Raw genomic sequence first — 20796 nt, forward strand, 5'->3', positions numbered from 1 at the left:
AGACTGACTAGACAGGACTAGACTAGACTGACTAGACAGGACTATACTATACTGACTAGACAGGAATAGACTAGACTGACTAGACAGGACTATACTATACTGACTAGACAGGACTATACTATACTGACTAGACAGGAATAGACTAGACTGACTAGACAGGACTATACTAGACTGACTAGACAGGACTATACTATACTGACTAGACAGGAATAGACTAGACTGACTAGACAGGACTATACTATACTGACTAGACAGGAATAGACTAGACTGACTAGACAGGACTATACTATACTGACTAGACAGGACTATACTATACTGACTAGACAGGAATAGACTAGACTGACTAGACAGGAATAGACTAGACTGACTAGACAGGACTATACTATACTGACTAGACAGGACTATACTATACTGACTAGACAGGACTATACTATACTGACTAGACAGGAATAGACTAGACTGACTAGACAGGACTATACTAGACTGACTAGACAGGAATAGACTAGACTGACTAGACAGGAATAGACTAGACTGACTAGACAGGAATAGACTAGACTGGAATATACTAGACTGAGTAGACAGGACGGGAATATACTAGACTGACTATACAGGAATAGACTAGGCTAGACAGGAATAGACTAGACTGACTAGACAGGACAGGGATACTAGACTGCCTAAACAGGAATATACTAGACTGACTAGACAGGACAGGGATATACTAGACTGACTGGACAGGAATAGACTAGACTAGACAGGAATAGACTAGACTGATTAGACAGGACAGGGATAGACTAGACTGGCTAGACGGGAATAGACTAGACAGGAATAAACTAGACTAGACAGGAATAGACTAGACTGATTAGACAGGACAGGAATATACTAGACTGACTAGACAGGAATAGACTAGACTGACTAGACAGGACAGGAATATACTAGATGGACTAGACAGGAATAGACTAGACAGAAATAGACTAGACTGACTAGACAGGACAGGAATATACTAGACGGACTAGACAGGAATAAACTAGACTAGACAGGAATAAACTAGACTAGACAGGAATAGACTAGACTGACTAGACAGGACAGGAATATACTAGACTGGACATGAATAGACTAGACTATTCATACTGTATACAAGTAATGTAGTCTCCTGAACACTGTCATCCTACCTTAAGGCCAGGGTTGGGTTCTATACCACACACCAGACCCTACAGTACTACAGACCCTACAGACCCTACAGTACTACAGACCCTACAGTACTACAGACCCTACAGTACTACAGACCTTACAGTACTACAGACCCTACAGACCCTACAGTACTACAGACACTACAGTACTACAGACCCTACAGACCCTACAGTACTACAGACCCTACAGAACCCTACAGTACTACAGACCCTACAGTACTACAGACCCTACAGACCCTACAGTACTACAGTACTACAGACCCTACAGACCCTACATTACTACAGACTAGAGGTTGACCGATTAATCGGAATGGCCGATTAATTAGGGCCGATTTCAAGTTTTCATAACAATCGGTAATCGGTATTTTTGGCCACCGATTTGCCGATATATATTTTTTTTAAACCTTTAGTTAACTAGGCAAGTCAGTTAAGAACACATTCTTATTTTCAATGACGGCCTAGGAACGGTGGGTTAACTGCCTTGTTCAGGAGGCAGAATTACAAATTTTTACCTTGTCAGCTTGGGGATGCAACCTTACGTTAACTAGCCCAACGCTCTAACCACCTGCTTTACGTTGCCAAGGTAAGTTGCTAGCTAGCATTAAACTTATCTTATAAAAAACAATCAACTAATCATAAACACTAGTTAACTACACATGGTTGATGATATTACTAGTTTAGCCTGTCCTGCTTTGCATATAATCGATGTGGTGCGCATTCGCGAAAAAGGACTGTCTTTGCTCCGACGTGTACCTAACCATAAACATCAATGTCTTTCTTAAAATCAATACACAAGTATATATTTTTAAACCTGCATATTTAGTTAATATTGCCTGCTAACATGAATTTCTTTTAACTAGGGGAAATGTGTCACTTCTCTTGCAAACAGAGTCAGGGTATATGCAGCAGTTTGGGCCGCCTGGCTCGTTGCGAACTGTGAAGACTATTTCTTCCTAACAAAGACAGCCGACTTAGCAAAACGGGGGATGATTTAACAAAAGCTCATTTGCGAAAAAAAGCACAATCGTTGCACGACTGTACCTAACCATAAACATCAATGCCTTTCTTAAAATCAATACACAGAAGTATATATTTTTAAACCTGCATATTTAGCTAAAAGAAATCCAGGTTAGCAGGCAATATTAACCAGGTGAAATTGTGTCAGTTCTCTTGCGTTCGTTGCACGTAGAATCAGGGTATACAGAATCTGGCTCGTTGCGAACTAATTTGCCAGAATTTTACGGAACTATGAAATAACATTGTAGGTTGTGCGATGTAACAGGAATATTTAGACTTATGGATGCCACTCCGTTAGATAAAATACGGAACGGTTCCGTATGTCACTGAAAGAATAAATGTTTTCGAGATGATAGTTTCCGGATTTGACCATATTAATGACCTAAGGTTTATTATATTATAGTTAAGTCTATGATTTGATATTTGATAGAGCAGTCTGACTGAGCGGTGGTAGGCAGCAGCAGGCTCGTAATAGTCAAAGGTATGTGGTTTAGAGAGAAATAGTCGACGCGTCATAATTCCTGTAATAACTTGCGGCTGAACTTGAAAGGCGTTCCTTCGTTATTTTACCGTTCATGTCTTCCATAGAGAATGTCTTGATCTACTTCAAATAAGGTCTGTGTTTTGTGCTTAAACCGTCTCGGCGTTTTGATACCCGTGTAAATCTCACTAAGGTAACGTTTGTCAACATATTTTCAGAAATCCACTCTACACATTTTTTTTTTATCTTCGCTTATATTGATCAGAGTTATATCCTATGGATATCTGCACAGTTATAAAATTGGCAAGGTGGTGTAAGCCTAAACCAAACACAGACCCTATTTTAAGTTAATCTAAAAATATCCTATGGAATAAATGAAGGAACCGCTTTTCAGATTTTGCTAGAAGGTGTCATGGGAATTATGACTCGCACTTTGGTAGTCAATTCTTACCATGCCCGTTATTAAAATAGGATTTCCTGCATATAGAAAGTTTTTGTTTTCAGCATTCATCACAGGTAACTTAAACTCTATTTTTATTATTCAAACAGTTGAGAGTATTTGTCTCCTAAGCAGACTCTTCAGTATCGTTGTCACTTCAGAGCTGTGTGTGTGTGTGTGTATATATATATACATATAAAAAAATCATAACAATAATCGGCCGATTAATCGGCATCGGCTTTTTTGGTCCTCCAATAACCGGTATCGGTATCGGCGTTGAAAAATCATAATCGGTCGACCTCTACCTCAGACCCTACAGTACTACAGTGCCCTATGTCTAAAATCCGTTTCCTCAGTCGTCTCAGCTGAGAAGGATCAAATAGTGTGTCAGTCGATCCATGCGGCCCGGGGCTGACCTCGCTAAGAGGCTATTAGTAGCAGTTCTTTGGACTGCCGTGTTCTGCTCCGTCTGGACTCAACCAAAAAGGGCTGGGGCTAATACACTTCAATCCATAGCCATGACTGGGCAGAATGTGGACTAATCAGAATGTGTTTTCCCCCCTCAATAATAGCATGGTATGTCACTGTTTTTGAATGTGTTATGTATTATGGGATGTACAGTGGCCTTCAGAAAGTATTCGTACCCCTTCACTTATTCAACATTTTTGTTGTGTTACAGCTTGAATTTAGAAAATGATTAAATATTTTAATATTTCTCACCCATTTACACACAATACCCCATAATGACAATCATGTCTGTAGATATTTTTCAAATATATTGAAAAAGATTTGCAGAAATATCTCACTGTACGTAACTATTCACACCCCTGAGTCACACCCCTATTCACACCCCTGAGTCACACCCCTATTCACACCCCTATTCACACCCCTGAGTCACACCCCTGAGTCACACCCCTATTCACACCCCTGAGTCACACCCCTGAGTCACACCCCTGAGTCACACCCCTGAGTCACACCCCTATTCACACGCCTATTCACACCCCTGAGTCACACCCCTGAGTCACACCCCGAGTCACACCCCTATTCACACCCCTATTCACACCCCTGAGTCACACCCCTATTCACACCCCTGAGTCACACCCCTATTGACACCCCTGAGTCACACCCCTGAGTCACACCCCTATTCACACCCCTGAGTCAATACTTTGTACTGTAGAATCACCTTTGTCAGTGATTACAGCTGTGAGTCTTTCTGGGTCAGTCTCTAAGAGCTGGGAGTCTTTCTGGGTCAGTCTCTAAGAGCTGTGAGTCTTTCTGGGTCAGTCTCTAAGAGCTGTGAGTCTTTCTGGGTCAGTCTCTATGAGCTGTGAGTCTTTCTGGGTTAGTCTTTAAGAGCTGTGAGTCTTTCTGGGTCAGTCTGTAAGAGCTGTGAGTCTTTCTGGGTCAGTCTGTAAGAGCTTTCCACACCTGGATTGTGCAACATTTGGCCATTTATTATTTCCAAAATTATTTAAGCTTTGTCAAGTTGATTATTGATCATTGCTAGACAGCCATTTTCAGGCCTTGTCATAGATTTTCAAGTAGATTTTCAAGTAGTCAGAACTGTAAACATGGCCACTGAGGAACATTCACTGTCTTCTTGGTGAGCATCTCCAGTGTAGATGTGGCCTTGTGTGTTGTAGGTTATTGTCCTGCTGAAAGGTGGATTCATCTCCCAGTGTCAGGTGGAAAGCGGACTGAACCAGGCTTTCCTGTAGGATTTTGTCTGTGTTTAGCTCCACTCCGTCTCTTTTTTTTATCCTGAACAACTCTCCAGTCCTTAATGATTACAAGCATACCCATAACATGATGCAGCCACCACTATGCTTGAAAATATGGAGAGTGGTACTCAATAATGTGTTGCCCCAAACATAACACTTTGTATTCAGGACAAAAAGTGAATTGCTTTGACAAATATTTTGCAGTATTAATTCAGTGCCTAGTTGCAAACAGAATGCATGTTTTGGAATATATATTTTTCTGTTTAGGCTTCCTTGTTTTCACTCTGTCATTTAGGTTAGTATTGTGGAGTAACTACAATGTTGTTGATCCATCCTCAGTTGTCTCCTATCACAGCCATTAAACTCTGTAACTGTTTTAAAGTCACCATTGGCCTCATGGTTAAATCGCTGAGCGGTTTCCTTCCTCTCCGGCAACTGAGTTTGGAAGGACACCTGTATCTTTGTAGTGACTGGGTGTATTTATAAGGGCACAGGGTGAGACCCAGATGCAGAGACGGGAGGCAGATGGTCCGAGTCTCTGATATTTATTAGTATCCAAGAGGCAGGCAAGAGAATGGTCGTGGACAGGCAAAACATCATAAACAAGGTCAGAGTCCAGGAGGTACAGAGTGGCAGGCAGGCAAGAGATCAGGGCAGGCAGGTGGGTTCAGAGTGGCAGGCAGGCAAGTGATCAGGGCAGGCAGGTGGGTTCAGAGTGGCAGGCAGGCAAGAGATCAGGGCAGGCAGGTGGGTTCAGAGTCAAGGCAGGCAAGGGTCAAAGGAGGACTTTGTGAGGACTCGCAAAAAAACAGAGAAAAGGAAAAGAGCAGGGAGAAACACCCGTGTGGCTCAGTTGGTAGAGCATGGTGTTTGCAACGCCAGGGTTGTTGGTTAGATTCCCACGGGGGACCAGTCCGGGTTAAAAAAAATTATGAAATGTATGCATTCACTACTGTAAGTCGCTCTGGATAAGAGCGTCTGCTAAATGACTAAAATGTAAATGTAACATGCCGTTTGACTTGACAACAGACAAACAGAGAACACAGGTATAAATACCCAGGGGATAATGGGGAAGATGGGTGACACCTGGACGGGGTGGAGACAAGGACAGGTGAAACAGATCAAGGTGTGGCAGTATTGATACACCATCCAAAGTGTAGTTAATATTTTCATCATGCTCAGAGGGATATTCAATGTTTTTTTTGTTTTTTTACCCATCTACCAATAGGTGCCTTTCTTTCCGAGACATTGGAAAACCTCCCTGGTCTTTGTGGATGAATATATGTTTGAAATTCACTGCTCAACTGAGGGATTACAGATAATTGTATGGGTATAGAGATGAGGTAGTCATTCCAAAATCCTGTTAAACACTATTATTGTACACAGAGTGAGTCCATGTTACTTATTATATGACTTGTTAAGTACATTTTTTAACTCTGAACTTATTTAGGCTTGCCATAACAAGGCATTTCAGCTTTTATATTTTTTAAATTAATTTGTCAAATTAAAAAAACAGAATTCCAATTTGACATTATGGGGTATTGGGTACAGGCCAAGTGACAACAAAAATATCAATTTAATACATTTTAAATTCAGGCTTTAACACAACAAAATGTGGAAAAAGTGAAGGACTGTGAAAACTTTCTGGAGCCACTGGAGCTACAGCAGCTGTGTCTATTCAATGACATCTGATGTGAAGTTCTCCATCTGGTGTGAATCTGGTGTGAAGATCTCCATCTGGTGTGAAGGTCTCCATTGGTGTGAAGATCTCCATCTGGTGTGAAGGTCTCCATCTGGTGTGAAGCTCTCCATTTGATGTGAAGGTCTCCATTTGGTGTGAAGATCTCCATCTGGTGTGAAGATCTCCATCTGGTGTGAAGGTCTCCATCTGGTGTGAAGGTCTCCATTTAGTGTGAAGGTCTCCATGTGGTGCGAAGGTCTCCATGTGGTGTGAAGGTCACCATTTGGTGTGAAGGTCTCCATTTGGTGTGAAGGTCTCCATCTGGTGTGAAGGTCTCCATCTGGTGTGAAGGTCTCCATCTGGTGTGAAGGTCTCCATGTGGTGTGAAGGTCTCCATGTGGTGTGAAGGTCTCCATTTGGTGTGAAGGTCTCCATTTGGTGTGATTGCAGGTCTCCATTTGGTGTGAAGGTCTCCATCTGGTGTGAAGGTCTCCATGTGGTGTGATTGAAGGTCTCCATTTGGTGTGCAGGTCTCCATGTGGTGTGATGGAAGGTCTCCATTTGGTGTAAAGGTCTCCATGTGGTGTGAAGGTCTCCATGTGGTGTGAAGGTCTCCATGTGGTGTGATGGAAGGTCTCCATTTGGTGTAAAGGTCTCCATGTGGTGTGAAGGTCTCCATGTGGTGTGAAGGTCTCCATTTGGTGTGAAGGTCTCCATGTGGTGTGAAGATCACCATTTGGTGTAAAGGTCACCATTTGGTGTAAAGGTCTCCATGTGGTGTGAAGGTCTCCATGTGGTGTGAAGGTCTCCATGTGGTGTGAAGGTCTCCATTTGGTGTGAAGGTCTCCATCTGGTGTGATGGAAGATCTCCATTTGGTGTGAAGGTCACCATTTGGTGTGAAGGTCACCATTTGGTGTGAAGGAAGGTCTCCATTTGGTGTGAAAGTCTCCATTTGGTGTGAAGGAAGGTGTCCATTTGATGTGAAGGTCTCCATTTGGTGTGAAGGTCTCCATCTGGTGTGAAGGTCTCCATTTGGTGTGAAGGTCTCCATTTGGTGTGAAGGTCTCCATTTGGTGTGAAATACTCCATTTGTAAAAAATTTTGCTTTGATGCAAACCAAAGGTATTGTTGAAGTTTACATAAACGTTTATTTCAATCATCCTTAAGGTTGTTCTCTTTCTTTCAGCCCATCAAAAACCCACCGACTGGGAAGAAGTATGTTCGGTGTCCCTGTAACTGTCTCCTCATCTGCAAAGACTCATCTAGGAGGATAGGATGTCCCAGACCCAACTGGTAGGTGATAGGATGCCCCAGACCCAACTGGTAGGTGATAGGATGCCCCAGACCCAACTGGTAGGTGGTAGGATGTCCCAGACCCAACTGGTAGGTGATAGGATGTCCCAGACCCAACTGGTAGGTGATAGGATGTCCCAGACCCAACTGGTAGGTGATAGGATGTCCCAGACCCAACTGGTAGGTGATAGGATGTCCCAGACCCAACTGGTAGGTGATAGGTGATAGGATGATAGGATGTCCCAGACCCAACTGGTAGGTGATAGGATGTCCCAGAGTCCAGTAGGTAAATCCTTGCTGGTCCAGAGTCCAGTAGGTAAATCCCTGCTGGTCCGGAGTCCAGTAGGTAAATCCTTGCTGGTCCAGAGTCCAGTAGGTAAATCCCTGCTGGTCCGGAGTCCAGTAGGTAAATCCTTGCTGGTCCGGAGTCCAGTAGGTAAATCCTTGCTGGTCCGGAGTCCAGTAGGTAAATCCCCGCTGGTCCGGAGTCCAGTAGGTAAATCCCCGCTGGTCCGGAGTCCAGTAGGTAAATCCCCGCTGGTCCAGAGTCCAGTAGGTAAATCCTTGCTGGTCTAGAGTCCAGTAGGTAAATCCTTGCTGGTCCGGGGTCCAGTAGGTAAATCCTTGCTGGTCCGGAGTCCAGTAGGTAAATCCCTGCTGGTCCGGAGTCCAGTAGGTAAATCCCTGCTGGTCTGAAGTCCAGTAGGTAAATCCCTGCTGGTCTGGAGTCCAGTAGGTAAATCCTTGCTGGTCTGGAGTCCAGTAGGTAAATCCCTGCTGGTCCGGAGTCCAGTAGGTAAATCCTTGCTGGTCCAGAGTCCAGTAGGTAAATCCTTGCTGGTCTAGAGTCCAGTAGGTAAATCCTTGCTGGTCCGGAGTCCAGTAGGTAAATCCCTGCTGGTCCGGAGTCCAGTAGGTAAATCCCTGCTGGTCCGGAGTCCAGTAGGTAAATCCCTGCTGGTCCAGAGTCCAGTAGGTAAATCCCTGCTGGTCTAGAGTCCAGTAGGTAAATCCTTGCTGGTCTAGAGTCCAGTAGGTAAATCCCTGCTGGTCTAGAGTCCAGTAGGTAAATCCCTGCTGGTCTAGAGTCCAGTAGGTAAATCCTTGCTGGTCTAGAGTCCAGTAGGTAAATCCTTGCTGGTCCGGAGTCCAGTAGGTAAATCCCTGCTGGTCCGGAGTCCAGTAGGTAAATCCCTGCTGGTCCAGAGTACAGTAGGTACATTTTTGATTGCACATGGGGAGGATGTTTTCAGAAATGTTCTTAGAAAGAGGAAACGTTAAAAACCGGATATGTGTTTTTACATACAGGGATGTTCAAGACCATGAATCCAATAACAAACTGACCATCAGTAACCAACTTACCTGGGAAACATGGGTAAACAATATGATCCATCACTACTGTATGGTAACCCCACCCCCTCTGTGTGCCCCGCCCCCACAGCAGACGCATCATCAACCTGAGCCCTGTGATGGTGATTCCAGAGGAGCAGCCGGCCCAGCCAGCCCTGCCAGTCCAGCCTGAGGGCACGAGAGTGGTCTGTGGCCACTGTGGAAACACCTTCCTCGTATGTGGCCAATCAATGAGCAGCAGTCAGCACCTTCTGGCCTATCAGAGACTAGTCTGTATTCAGGTGTCTCAGAGTGGTAGTTCTGGTCTAGGATCAGGTCTCCTTTGTCCATTCCTTATAATTGAAAAGGCTAAAACTGATCTTAAATCAGGAAGACTGAGACTCTTAATGACTGTGAAGTTTGGGAAGACAGAACAAGCAGATCTGGGAACAGGCTAGTCAGTCTGACTTGCCTCTCAAATCATCTGTGTGGTTCTGGTTGGTGTGCGTGTGAAACTTGGACTAATATAAGCGCTACCTGTTTAACCTTTTGCAGTAGGGTAGTTGGTACTTTGTAGCAGGTCATAGTGATACGTGCAGTGGGTTATGCATCCCACATGGCACCCTATTCCCTATATAGTGCACTACCTTTTTATTTTATTACCTTTATTTAACTAGGCGGGTCAGTTAAGAACAAATTCTTATTTACAATCACAGCCTAGGAACAGTGGGTTAATTGCCTTGTTCAGGGGACAGAACGACAGATTTGTACCCTTGTCAGCTCTGGGAATTGGACTTGCAACCTTTCGGTTACTAGTCCAACGCTCTAGCCACTAGGCTACCCTGCCGCCCCGCCCCGCCCCACTAGGCTACCCTTGACCAGGCACCCTACCCCCTGTATAGTGCACTACCTTGACCAGAACCCATAGGGTGCCATTTGGGACGTAGCCTACCTACAGTAGCAGTACCCTGGAGTGTTGTTAAAGATTGTTGCCCCGTTATGCGTCTTGGTGTCTAGGGTAACGAGGACTCTGCCGCGCCACCTTCTGATCTGGCTCTCCATGACAACAACACCTCTACAGACCAGGTCTCTATGAGCTGGGGGTTTCCACGGCGACCTTGGGGCTCCAATAAAGCGTTAAATAAACAATACTATATTAATATACAATAATAACGGGGCCTCTAATTCAGCTAATAACAACCTTTTGTCTAACCCCTAATCGCTCAAGTCAAATTGATGAGCAACATGAAATGAATGAGCCTCATACTAACGTTTCAACATGTAAAGGGTACGTCAGGTCCCTAATTAGTGACCCTCTACGCCAGTATCACAGACGACAACAAGAAAGATGGTGGATTACGTTTATGGAGATTGAAAGTGTTTGAAATCAGTGACAAGGCCTTTCAGTCGTCGTTAGTTGACTGTAGAGTAGAATTCAGTGTGTGAGTTTGACAATGTGTTTTGTCTGTATTCATGTGTTTTATGTGTGTGTGTGTGTGTGTGTGTGTGTGTGTGTGTGTGTGTGTGTGTGTGTGTGTGTGTGTGTGTGTGTGTGTGTGTGTGTGTGTGTGTGTGTGTTTGAGGTGTGTGTTAGAGAGAGAGAGAGGTCTGTAAACTGTATACTATCTAACCCAAACTGTTCTTGTCTTTTCCTCTGCAGTGGATGGAGCTCCGATTTAACACGCTAGCAAAATGCCCTCACTGCAAAAAAATGTAAATTCCTCAAACTTCAAATCGTTCAAATATGGTGGACCAGGTTATGTCCCGGATCATTTAACGTCCTCTGTTTGGTTTCTTGGTGATTTGAGTTTACCCAGGGTTTGCAGACTCTAGTCCTTAGTTAAGGAGAGAGAGAGAGAGGAGGGTATAAAGACATACAGAAACCCAGGAGAGAGAGAGAGAGAGAGAGAGGGGAGGGTATAAAGACATACAGAAACCCAGGAGAGAGAGAGAGAGAGAGAGAGAGAGAGGGGAGGGTATAAAGACATACAGAAACCCAGGAGAGAGAGAGAGAGAGAGGGGAGGGTATAAAGACATACAGAAACCCAGGAGAGAGAGAGAGAGAGGGAGGGTATAAAGACATACAGAAACCCAGGAGAGAGAGAGAGAGAGAGGGGAGGGTATAAAGACATACAGAAACCCAGGAGAGAGAGAGAGAGAGAGGGGAGGGTATAAAGACATACAGAAACCCAGGAGAGAGAGAGAGAGAGAGAGAGGGGAGGGTATAAAGACATACAGAAACCCAGGAGAGAGAGAGAGAGAGAGAGAGAGAGGAGGGTATAAAGACATACAGAAACCCAGGAGAGAGAGAGAGAGAGAGAGAGAGAGAGAGGGGAGGGTATAAAGACATACAGAAACCCAGGAGAGAGAGAGAGAGAGAGAGAGAGAGAGGAAAAAGAGAGAGAGGGGAGGGTATAAAGACATACAGAAACCCAGGAGAGAGAGAGAGAGAGAGAGAGAGGGGAGGGTATAAAGACATACAGAAACCCAGGAGAGAGAGAGAGAAGAGGGTAGGGTATAAAGACATACAGAAACCCAGGAGAGAGAGAGAGAGAGAGGGGAGGGTATAAAGACATACAGAAACCCAGGAGAGAGAGAGAGAGAGAGAGAGGGGAGGGTATAAAGACATACAGAAACCCAGGAGAGAGAGAGAGAGAGAGGGAGGGTATAAAGACATACAGAAACCCAGGAGAGAGAGAGAGAGAGAGGGGAGGGTATAAAGACATACAGAAACCCAGGAGAGAGAGAGACTCTAACATCTTTGAATACGGTCATAACCTAACAATTGTTGTTGTCTTTGTGTCCCTCTCTCTCTGTCGCTCTCTCTCTCTCTCTTTCTCCTCTCTTTCTCCTCTCTCTCTCTCTCCTCTCTCTCTCTCTCCCTCCACCCTACAGATCATCTGTCGGTAGTTACCTTGGTAGTGCCCTTCTTTGACCACTCAGTGATAACGTGACCAATGTCTTTGTGTCCTCACAGATCGTCTGTGGGTAGTGCTCTTCCAAGGAGGCGTTGTTGTGCCTACATCACTGTGGGAATGATCTGCATCTTTATCGGAGTGGGATTAACAGTGAGTACTGCCGAATTAGAATTCCTTGAGTGGCACAGCGATCTAAGGCCCTGCATCTCAGTGATAGAGGCGTCACAACAGACCCTGGTTCAGCGGTCTAAGGCACTGCATCTCAGTGATAGAGGCGCCACAACAGACCCTGGTTCAGCGGTCTAAGGCACTACATCTCAGTGATAGAGGCGCCACAACAGACCCTGGTTCAGCGGTCTAAGGCACTGCATCTCAGTGCTAGAGGCGTCACTACAGACCCTGGTTCAGCGGTCTAAGGCACTACATCTCAGTGCTAGAGGCGTCACTACAGACCCTGGTTCAGCGGTCTAAGGCACTACATCTCAGTGCTAGAGGCGTCACTACAGACCCTGGTTCGGTTCCAGGCTGTATCACAGCGGTCTAAGGCCCTGCATCTCAGTGCTAGAGGCGTCACTACAGACCCTGGTTCAGCGGTCTAAGGCCCTGCATCTCAGTGCTAGAGTTTGGCCAGCGTCGTCCGGGTTAGGGGAGGGTTTGGTCGGGGTAAGCCGTCATTGTAAATAAGAATTTGTTCTTAACTGACTTGCCCTAGTTAAATAAAGGTTAAATAAAGGTTACATTAATAAATATACAAAATGTCCCCCGGCTGAAATAATGTCTGTGTCCCGAATCACACGCTATACCCTTTATAGTGCAGTACTTTTGACCAGGGCCCATAGGGAACAGGGCCCATAGGGAATAGGGTGCCAGGGCTCATAGGGAACAGGGCCCATAGGGAATAGGGTTCCAGGGCCCATAGGGAATAGGGTGCCAGGACCCATAGGGAATAGGGCCCATAGGGAATAGGGTTCCAGGGCCCATAGGGAATAGGGTGCCAGGACCCATAGGGAATAGGGCCCATAGGGAATAGGGTCCCAGGGCCCATAGGGCTCTTATCAAAAGTAGTGCACTATAAGGGACATGGGGTGCCATGTGTGATGCTGACTAACCCATATTTACCAGACTAGGACATGTCTGATGCTGACTAACCCATATTTACCAGACTAGGACATGTGTGATGCTGACTAACCCATATTTACCAGACTAGGACATGTGTGATGCTGACTAACCCATATTTACCAGACTAGGACATGTGTGATGCTGACTAACCCATATTTACCAGACTAGGACATGTCTGATGCTGACTAACCCATATTTACCAGACTAGGACATGTGTGATGCTGACTAACCCATATTTACCAGACTAGGACATGTGTGATGCTGACTAAACCATATTTACCAGACTACGACATGTGTGATGCTGACTAACCCATATTTACCAGACTAGGACATGTGTGATGCTGACTAACCCATATTTACCAGACTAGGACATGTGTGATGCTGACTAACCCATATTTACCAGACTAGGACATGTCTGATGCTGACTAACCCATATTTACCAGACTAGGACATGTGTGATGCTGACTAACCCATATTTACCAGACTAGGACATGTGTGATGCTGACTAACCCATATTTACCAGACTAGGACATGTGTGATGCTGACTAACCCATATTTACCAGACTAGGACATGTGTGATGCTGACTGACCCATATTTACCAGACTAGGACATGTGTGATGCTGACTAACCCATATTTACCAGACTAGGACATGTGTGATGCTGACTAACCCATATTTACCAGACTAGGACATGTGTGATGCTGACTAACCCATATTTACCAGACTAGGACATGTGTGATGCTGACTAACCCATATTTACCAGACTAGGACATGTCTGATGCTGACTAACCCATATTTACCAGACTAGGACATGTGTGATGCTGACTAACCCATATTTACCAGACTAGGACATGTGTGATGCTGACTAACCCATATTTACCAGACTAGGACATGTGTGATGCTGACTAACCCATATTTACCAGACTAGGACATGTGTGATGCTGACTAACCCATATTTACCAGACTAGGACATGTGTGATGCTGACTAACCCATATTTACCAGACTAGGACATGTGTGATGCTGACTAACCCATATTTACCAGACTAGGACATGTGTGATGCTGACTAACCCATATTTACCAGACTAGGACATGTGTGATGCTGACTAAACCATATTTACCAGACTAGGACATGTGTGATGCTGACTAACCCATATTTACCAGACTAGGACATGTGTGATGCTGACTAACCCATATTTACCAGACTAGGACATGTGTGATGCTGACTAACCCATATTTACCAGACTAGGACATGTGTGATGCTGACTAACCCATATTTACCAGACTACGACATGTGTGATGCTGACTAACCCATATTTACCAGACTAGGACATGTGTGATGCTGACTAACCCATATTTACCAGACTAGGACATGTCTGATGCTGACTAACCCATATTTACCAGACTAGGACATGTCTGATGCTGACTAACCCATATCACATCATATTATACTGAGATGATAATAATGTAAAGGACCCACTGTGGTGTCAGAGTTACCGTGACAACATCACCTCAATCTACATTTAAATATCCCCAGGAACAGTGTTAATACAGGAATAGGAATATCACCATTTAATACAGGAATAGGAATATCACCAGTTAATACAGGAATAGGAATATCACCAGTTAATACAGGAATAGGAATATCACTAGTTAATACAGGAATAGGAATATCACGTTTAATACAGGAATAGGAATATCACCATTTAATACAGGAATAGGAATATCACCATTTAATACAGGAATAGGAATATCACGTTTAATACAGGAATAGGAATATCACCAGGAACAGTGTTAATACAGGAATAGGAATATCACCATTTAATACAGGAATAGGAATATCACCATTTAATACAGGAATAGGAATATCACCAGTTAATACAGGAATAGGAATATCACCAGTTAATACAGGAATAGGAATATCACCATTTAATACAGGAATGGGAATATCACTATTTTTAATACAGGAATAGGAATATCACTATTTTTAATACAGGAATAGGAATATCACCAGGAACAGTGTCAATACAGGAATAGGAATATCACAAGTTAATACAGGAATAGGAATATCACCAGTTAATACAGGAATAGGAATATCACCAGTTAATACAGGAATAGGAATATCACCATTTAATACAGGAATAGGAATATCACCAGTTAATACAGGAATAGGAATATCACCATTTAATACAGGAATAGGAATATCACCAGTTAATACAGGAATAGGAATATCACCATTTAATACAGGAATTGGAATATCACCATTTAATACAGGAATAGGAATATCACCATTTAATACAGGAATAGGAATATCACCATTTAATACAGGAATAGGAATATCACCATTTAATACAGGAATAGGAATATCACCAGGAACAGTGTTAATACAGGAATAGGAATATCACAATTTAATACAGGAATAGGAATATCACCAGTTAATACAGGAATAGGAATATCACCATTTAATACAGGAATAGGAATATCACCAGTTAATACAGGAATAGGAATATCACCAGGAACAGTGTTAATACAGGAATAGATCATTCTGTTCTGTCAGAGCTGTGATGAACATCCTCTCTCTCTCTTCCTCCCTCTCTATTTCTCCCTCCCTTTCGCTGTCAATCCCTTACTCTGTCCCTCTCTCTCTCTCTCTCTCTCTCTCTCTCTCTCTCTCTCTCTCTCTCTCTCTCTCTCTCTCTCTCTCTCTCTCTCTCTCTCTCTCTCTCTCTCTCTCTCTGCCTCTCTCTGCCTCTCTCTGCCTCTCTCTGCCTCTCCAGGTGGGGACTCAGGACTTTGCCAGTCGTTACCATGCCACCTATGTGTCCTGGGCATTCTCCTACCTCCTGGGGCTGATCTGTCTGATACGAGCCTGTTACTGGGGCGCCATCAAAGTCAGCTATCCAGAGAACAGCTTTTCCTAGACAGACAGACAGACAGACAGACAGACAGACAGACAGACAGACAGACCATCATAGTCAGCTATCCAGAGAACAGCTTTTCCTAGACAGACAGACAGACAGACAGACAGACAGACAGACAGACAGACAGACAGACAGACAGACAGACAGACCATCATAGTCAGCTATCCAGAGAACAGCTTTTCCTAGACAGACAGCCAGACACAGACAGACAGACAGACAGACAGACAGACAGACAGACAGACAGACAGACAGACAGACAGACAGACAGACAGACAGACCATCATAGTCAGCTATCCAGAGAACAGCTTTTCCTAGACAGACAGACAGACAGACAGACAGACAGACAGACAGACAGACAGACAGACAGACAGACAGACAGACAGACCATCAAAGTCAGCTATCCAGAGAACAGCTTTTCCTAGACAGACAGACAGACAGACAGACAGACAGACAGACAGACAGACAGACAGACAGACAGACAGACAGACCATCATAGTCAGCTATCCAGAGAACAGCTTTTCCTAGACAGACAGACAGACAGACAGACAGACAGACAGACAGACAGACAGACCATCATAGTCAGCTATCCAGAGAACAGCTTTTCCTAGACAGACAGACAGACAGACAGACAGACAGACCATCATAGTCAGCTATCCAGAGAACAGCTTTTCCTAGACAGACAGACAGACAGACAGACAGACAGACCATCATAGTCAGCTATCCAGAGAACAGCTTTTCCTAGACAGACAGACAGACAGACAGACAGACAGACAGACAGACAGACAGACAGACAGACAGACAGACAGACAGACAGACAGACCATCATAGTCAGCTATCCAGAGAACAGCTTTTCCTAGACAGACAGACAGACAGACAGACAGACAGACAGACAGACAGACAGACCATCATAGTCAGCTATCCAGAGAACAGCTTTTCCTAGACAGACAGACAGACAGACAGACAGACAGACAGACAGACCATCATAGTCAGCTATCCAGAGAACAGCTTTTCCTAGACAGACAGACAGACAGACAGACAGACAGACCATCATAGTCAGCTATCCAGAGAACAGCTTTTCCTAGACAGACAGACAGACAGACAGACAGACAGACAGACAGACCATCATAGTCAGCTATCCAGAGAACAGCTTTTCCTAGACAGACAGACAGACAGACAGACAGACAGACAGACAGACAGACAGACAGACAGACAGACCATCATAGTCAGCTATCCAGAGAACAGCTTTTCCTAGACAGACAGCCAGACACAGACAGACAGACAGACAGACAGACAGACAGACAGACAGACAGACAGACAGACCATCATAGTCAGCTATCCAGAGAACAGCTTTTCCTAGACAGACAGACAGACAGACAGACAGACAGACAGACAGACAGACAGACAGACAGACAGACAGACAGACAGACCATCAAAGTCAGCTATCCAGAGAACAGCTTTTCCTAGACAGACAGACAGACAGACAGACAGACAGACAGACAGACAGACAGACAGACAGACAGACAGACAGACAGACAGACAGACCATCATAGTCAGCTATCCAGAGAACAGCTTTTCCTAGACAGACAGACAGACAGACAGACAGACAGACAGACAGACCATCAAAGTCAGCTATCCAGAGAACAGCTTTTCCTAGACAGACAGACAGACAGACAGACAGACAGACAGACCATCATAGTCAGCTATCCAGAGAACAGCTTTTCCTAGACAGACAGACAGACAGACAGACAGACAGACAGACAGACAGACAGACAGACAGACAGACAGACCATCAAAGTCAGCTATCCAGAGAACAGCTTTTCCTAGACAGACAGACAGACAGACAGACAGACAGACAGACAGACAGACAGACAGACAGACAGACAGACAGACAGACAGACAGACAGACAGACAGACCATCATAGTCAGCTATCCAGAGAACAGCTTTTCCTAGACAGACAGACAGACAGACAGACAGACCATCATAGTCAGCTATCCAGAGAACAGCTTTTCCTAGACAGACAGACAGACAGACAGACCATCATAGTCAGCTATCCAGAGAACAGCTTTTCCTAGACAGACAGACAGACAGACAGACAGACAGACAGACAGACAGACAGACAGACAGACCATCATAGTCAGCTATCCAGAGAACAGCTTTTCCTAGACAGACAGACAGACAGACAGACAGACAGACAGACAGACAGACAGACAGACAGACAGACAGACAGACAGACCATCATAGTCAGCTATCCAGAGAACAGCTTTTCCTAGACAGAGTGACAGACAGACAGACAGACAGACAGACAGACAGACAGACAGACAGACAGACAGACCGTTGTACTGTGTTTCTCCCTTTTAGTCGTTTATGTTGTTATTATTCAGATGAAGTCCAGTCCGGTCACTCCTGATCCAAGAGAAAACAAAAATCCAGCCCTGGTTTTGCAATTACCTCTGAAATCCTTTATTTGTATTTATTTTGTAATGCGGATCAGTAATTGAGATCTTTATAATTGTTTAATTGGTTCGGTAAATCAAGTAGTGTGATTGATGTAATTAATGTTGAATCTCGACATTGATAAATATGATGATTTTAATAGGAAGCCGGACACCTGGACCAGGTAAAGGTATTAACTGACTGACTGACAGACGTGGTGTTTTTAACCAGACCAAATTAAATTAACAACAATTTTGCCAATTGCACTACAATTATATTCAATTATTCTGTTCAGTTGCTGCTAGTTACCCCAGCTCCAAAAGCTGTCTCTCTCTCTCTCTCTATCTATCTATCTATACTGTATGTAACCCTAGCAACACCCTGCCGGTTTAATACATAGTACTGTTCCTGATTTTTAATACTCTGAAATTATCCCCCTTTAACACCTTCCTCCTTAAACCCCTGTGCCAACGTTGCTTTACCTCCACTATACTGTTATCATGTCCTAGTGTTTACCTCCACTATACTGTTATCATGTCCTAGTGTTTACCTCCACCATGCTGTTATCATGTCCTAGTGTTTACCTCCACCATGCTGTTATCATGCCCTAGTGTTTACCTCCACCATACTGTTATCATGTCCTAGTGTTTACCTCCACCATACTGTTATCATGTCCTAGTGTTTACCTCCACTATACTGTTATCATGTCCTAGTGTTTACCTCCACTATACTGTTATCATGTCCTAGTGTTTACCTCCACCATACTGTTATCATGTCCTAGTGTTTACCTCCACTATACTGTTATCATGTCCTAGTGTTTACCTCCACCATACTGTTATCATGTCCTAGTGTTTACCTCCACCATACTGTTATCATGTCCTAGTGTTTACCTCCACCATACTGTTATCATGTCCTAGTGTTTACCTCCACCATGCTGTTATCATGTCCTAGTGTTTACCTCCACCATACTGTTATCATGCCCTAGTGTTTACCTCCACCATGCTGTTATCATGTCCTAGTGTTTACCTCCACCATGCTGTTATCATGTCCTAGTGTTTACCTCCACTATACTGTTATCATGCCCTAGTGTTTACCTCCACCATGCTGTTATCATGTCCTAGTGTTTACCTCCACCATACTGTTATCATGTCCTAGTGTTTACCTCCACCATACTGTTATCATGCCTGTTATCATACCTAACTACTTCTTCAACACATGTCAATAGCCTTCTCATCATTGGTGGGAAACACACTATACATGTTCTTGTTTTACACCAACTGTTATATTAGGTTTCTGATTCAAAAAGGAAAGGTAATGTTCTGGGGCCCAAACCCCCCCCCTAAGGCTTAGTTCACGGGTTAGAACCAGGTAAACCGGGCCCCATTATCCGATCCTTAACTCTCCAGCTCTCCCACCGCCGCTACTAGAATGTAGCTGACTTCCTGCTTATTGCCTGATTGTTTCCTGAAGCCAGTGAAACCTAGCTAGCATTGTGGTCGATATGCAATCCTGTCTAGACACAATAGGCACAATCTCTTAACTAATCTTGTTCTGAATGTGATGATGAATACAGAAACTCTCTCTCTCTCTCTTTTCTTGTACATAGTTTAATTCAGCGCATTGAAACTGTAGCTTGGAATAATAAAAAATAAAAAAAAGAATTTATCAATAAAATGAACAAATGTGACTCGCTCTCTGTTTCTGTTTATGATGGCTCATTTGTTTTTGGCACAAACTAAAATACCAGCTCTACCTCTCTATAATAGACACCAGTGAAGGGTTTATAATACCAGCTCTACCTCTCTATAATCGACACCAGTGAATGGTTTATTATACCAGCTCTATCTCTCTATAATAGACACCAGTGAAGGGTTTATTATACCAGCTCTACCTCTCTATAATAGACACCAGTGAAGGGTTTATTATACCAGCTCTATCTCTCTATAATAGACACCAGTGAAGGGTTTATAATACCAGCTCTACCTCTCTATAATAGACACCAGTGAAGGGTTTATTATACCAGCTCTATCTCTCTATAATAGACACCAGTGAAGGGTTTATAATACCAGCTCTACCTCTCTATAATAGACACCAGTGAAGGGTTAGGGTTTATAATACCAGCTCTACCTCTCTATAATAGACACCAGTGAAGGGTTTATAATACCAGCTCTACCTCTCTATAATAGACACCAGTGAAGGGTTTATTATACCAGCTCTATCTCTCTATAATAGACACCAGTGAAGGGTTTATAATAC

The 20796-nt window shown here is 43.9% G+C and overlaps 1 protein-coding gene and 1 long non-coding RNA gene across 3 annotated transcripts in view; one reads left to right on the forward strand and one right to left on the reverse strand.

The window, feature by feature from the left end:
- The window catches only part of pip4p2 (phosphatidylinositol-4,5-bisphosphate 4-phosphatase 2), a 43545-nt gene extending 27290 nt beyond the window's left edge, over window positions 1–16255 (forward strand). Inside the window, exons 3-8 of one of the 2 annotated variants that reach the window (XM_045709511.1) lie at window positions 7714–7820; window positions 9262–9385; window positions 10167–10235; window positions 10810–10862; window positions 12127–12217; window positions 15963–16255. In XM_045709511.1, the coding sequence (XP_045565467.1) occupies window positions 7714–7820; window positions 9262–9385; window positions 10167–10235; window positions 10810–10862; window positions 12127–12217; window positions 15963–16106 (588 nt within the window). In that variant the 3' untranslated portion in view covers window positions 16107–16255. The remainder of the gene's footprint in view (window positions 1–7713; window positions 7821–9261; window positions 9386–10166; window positions 10236–10809; window positions 10863–12126; window positions 12218–15962) is intronic. The other variant, XM_014178845.2, reaches the window with a different exon arrangement.
- A 3276-nt stretch (window positions 16256–19531) lies between these two features.
- LOC123730913 (uncharacterized) lies at window positions 19532–20371 on the reverse strand. The gene is made up of 2 exons (XR_006762362.1): window positions 19703–20371; window positions 19532–19634 (listed from the first exon to the last, which is right to left on the reverse strand). It is a non-coding gene; the product is annotated as an uncharacterized lncRNA (long non-coding RNA).
- Between the last annotated feature and the right edge of the window lie 425 nt (window positions 20372–20796).

The sequence above is a fragment of the Salmo salar genome, chromosome ssa27, assembly GCF_905237065.1.
Source record: "Salmo salar chromosome ssa27, Ssal_v3.1, whole genome shotgun sequence".
In the NCBI taxonomy this organism is placed as follows: domain Eukaryota; kingdom Metazoa; phylum Chordata; class Actinopteri; order Salmoniformes; family Salmonidae; genus Salmo; species Salmo salar.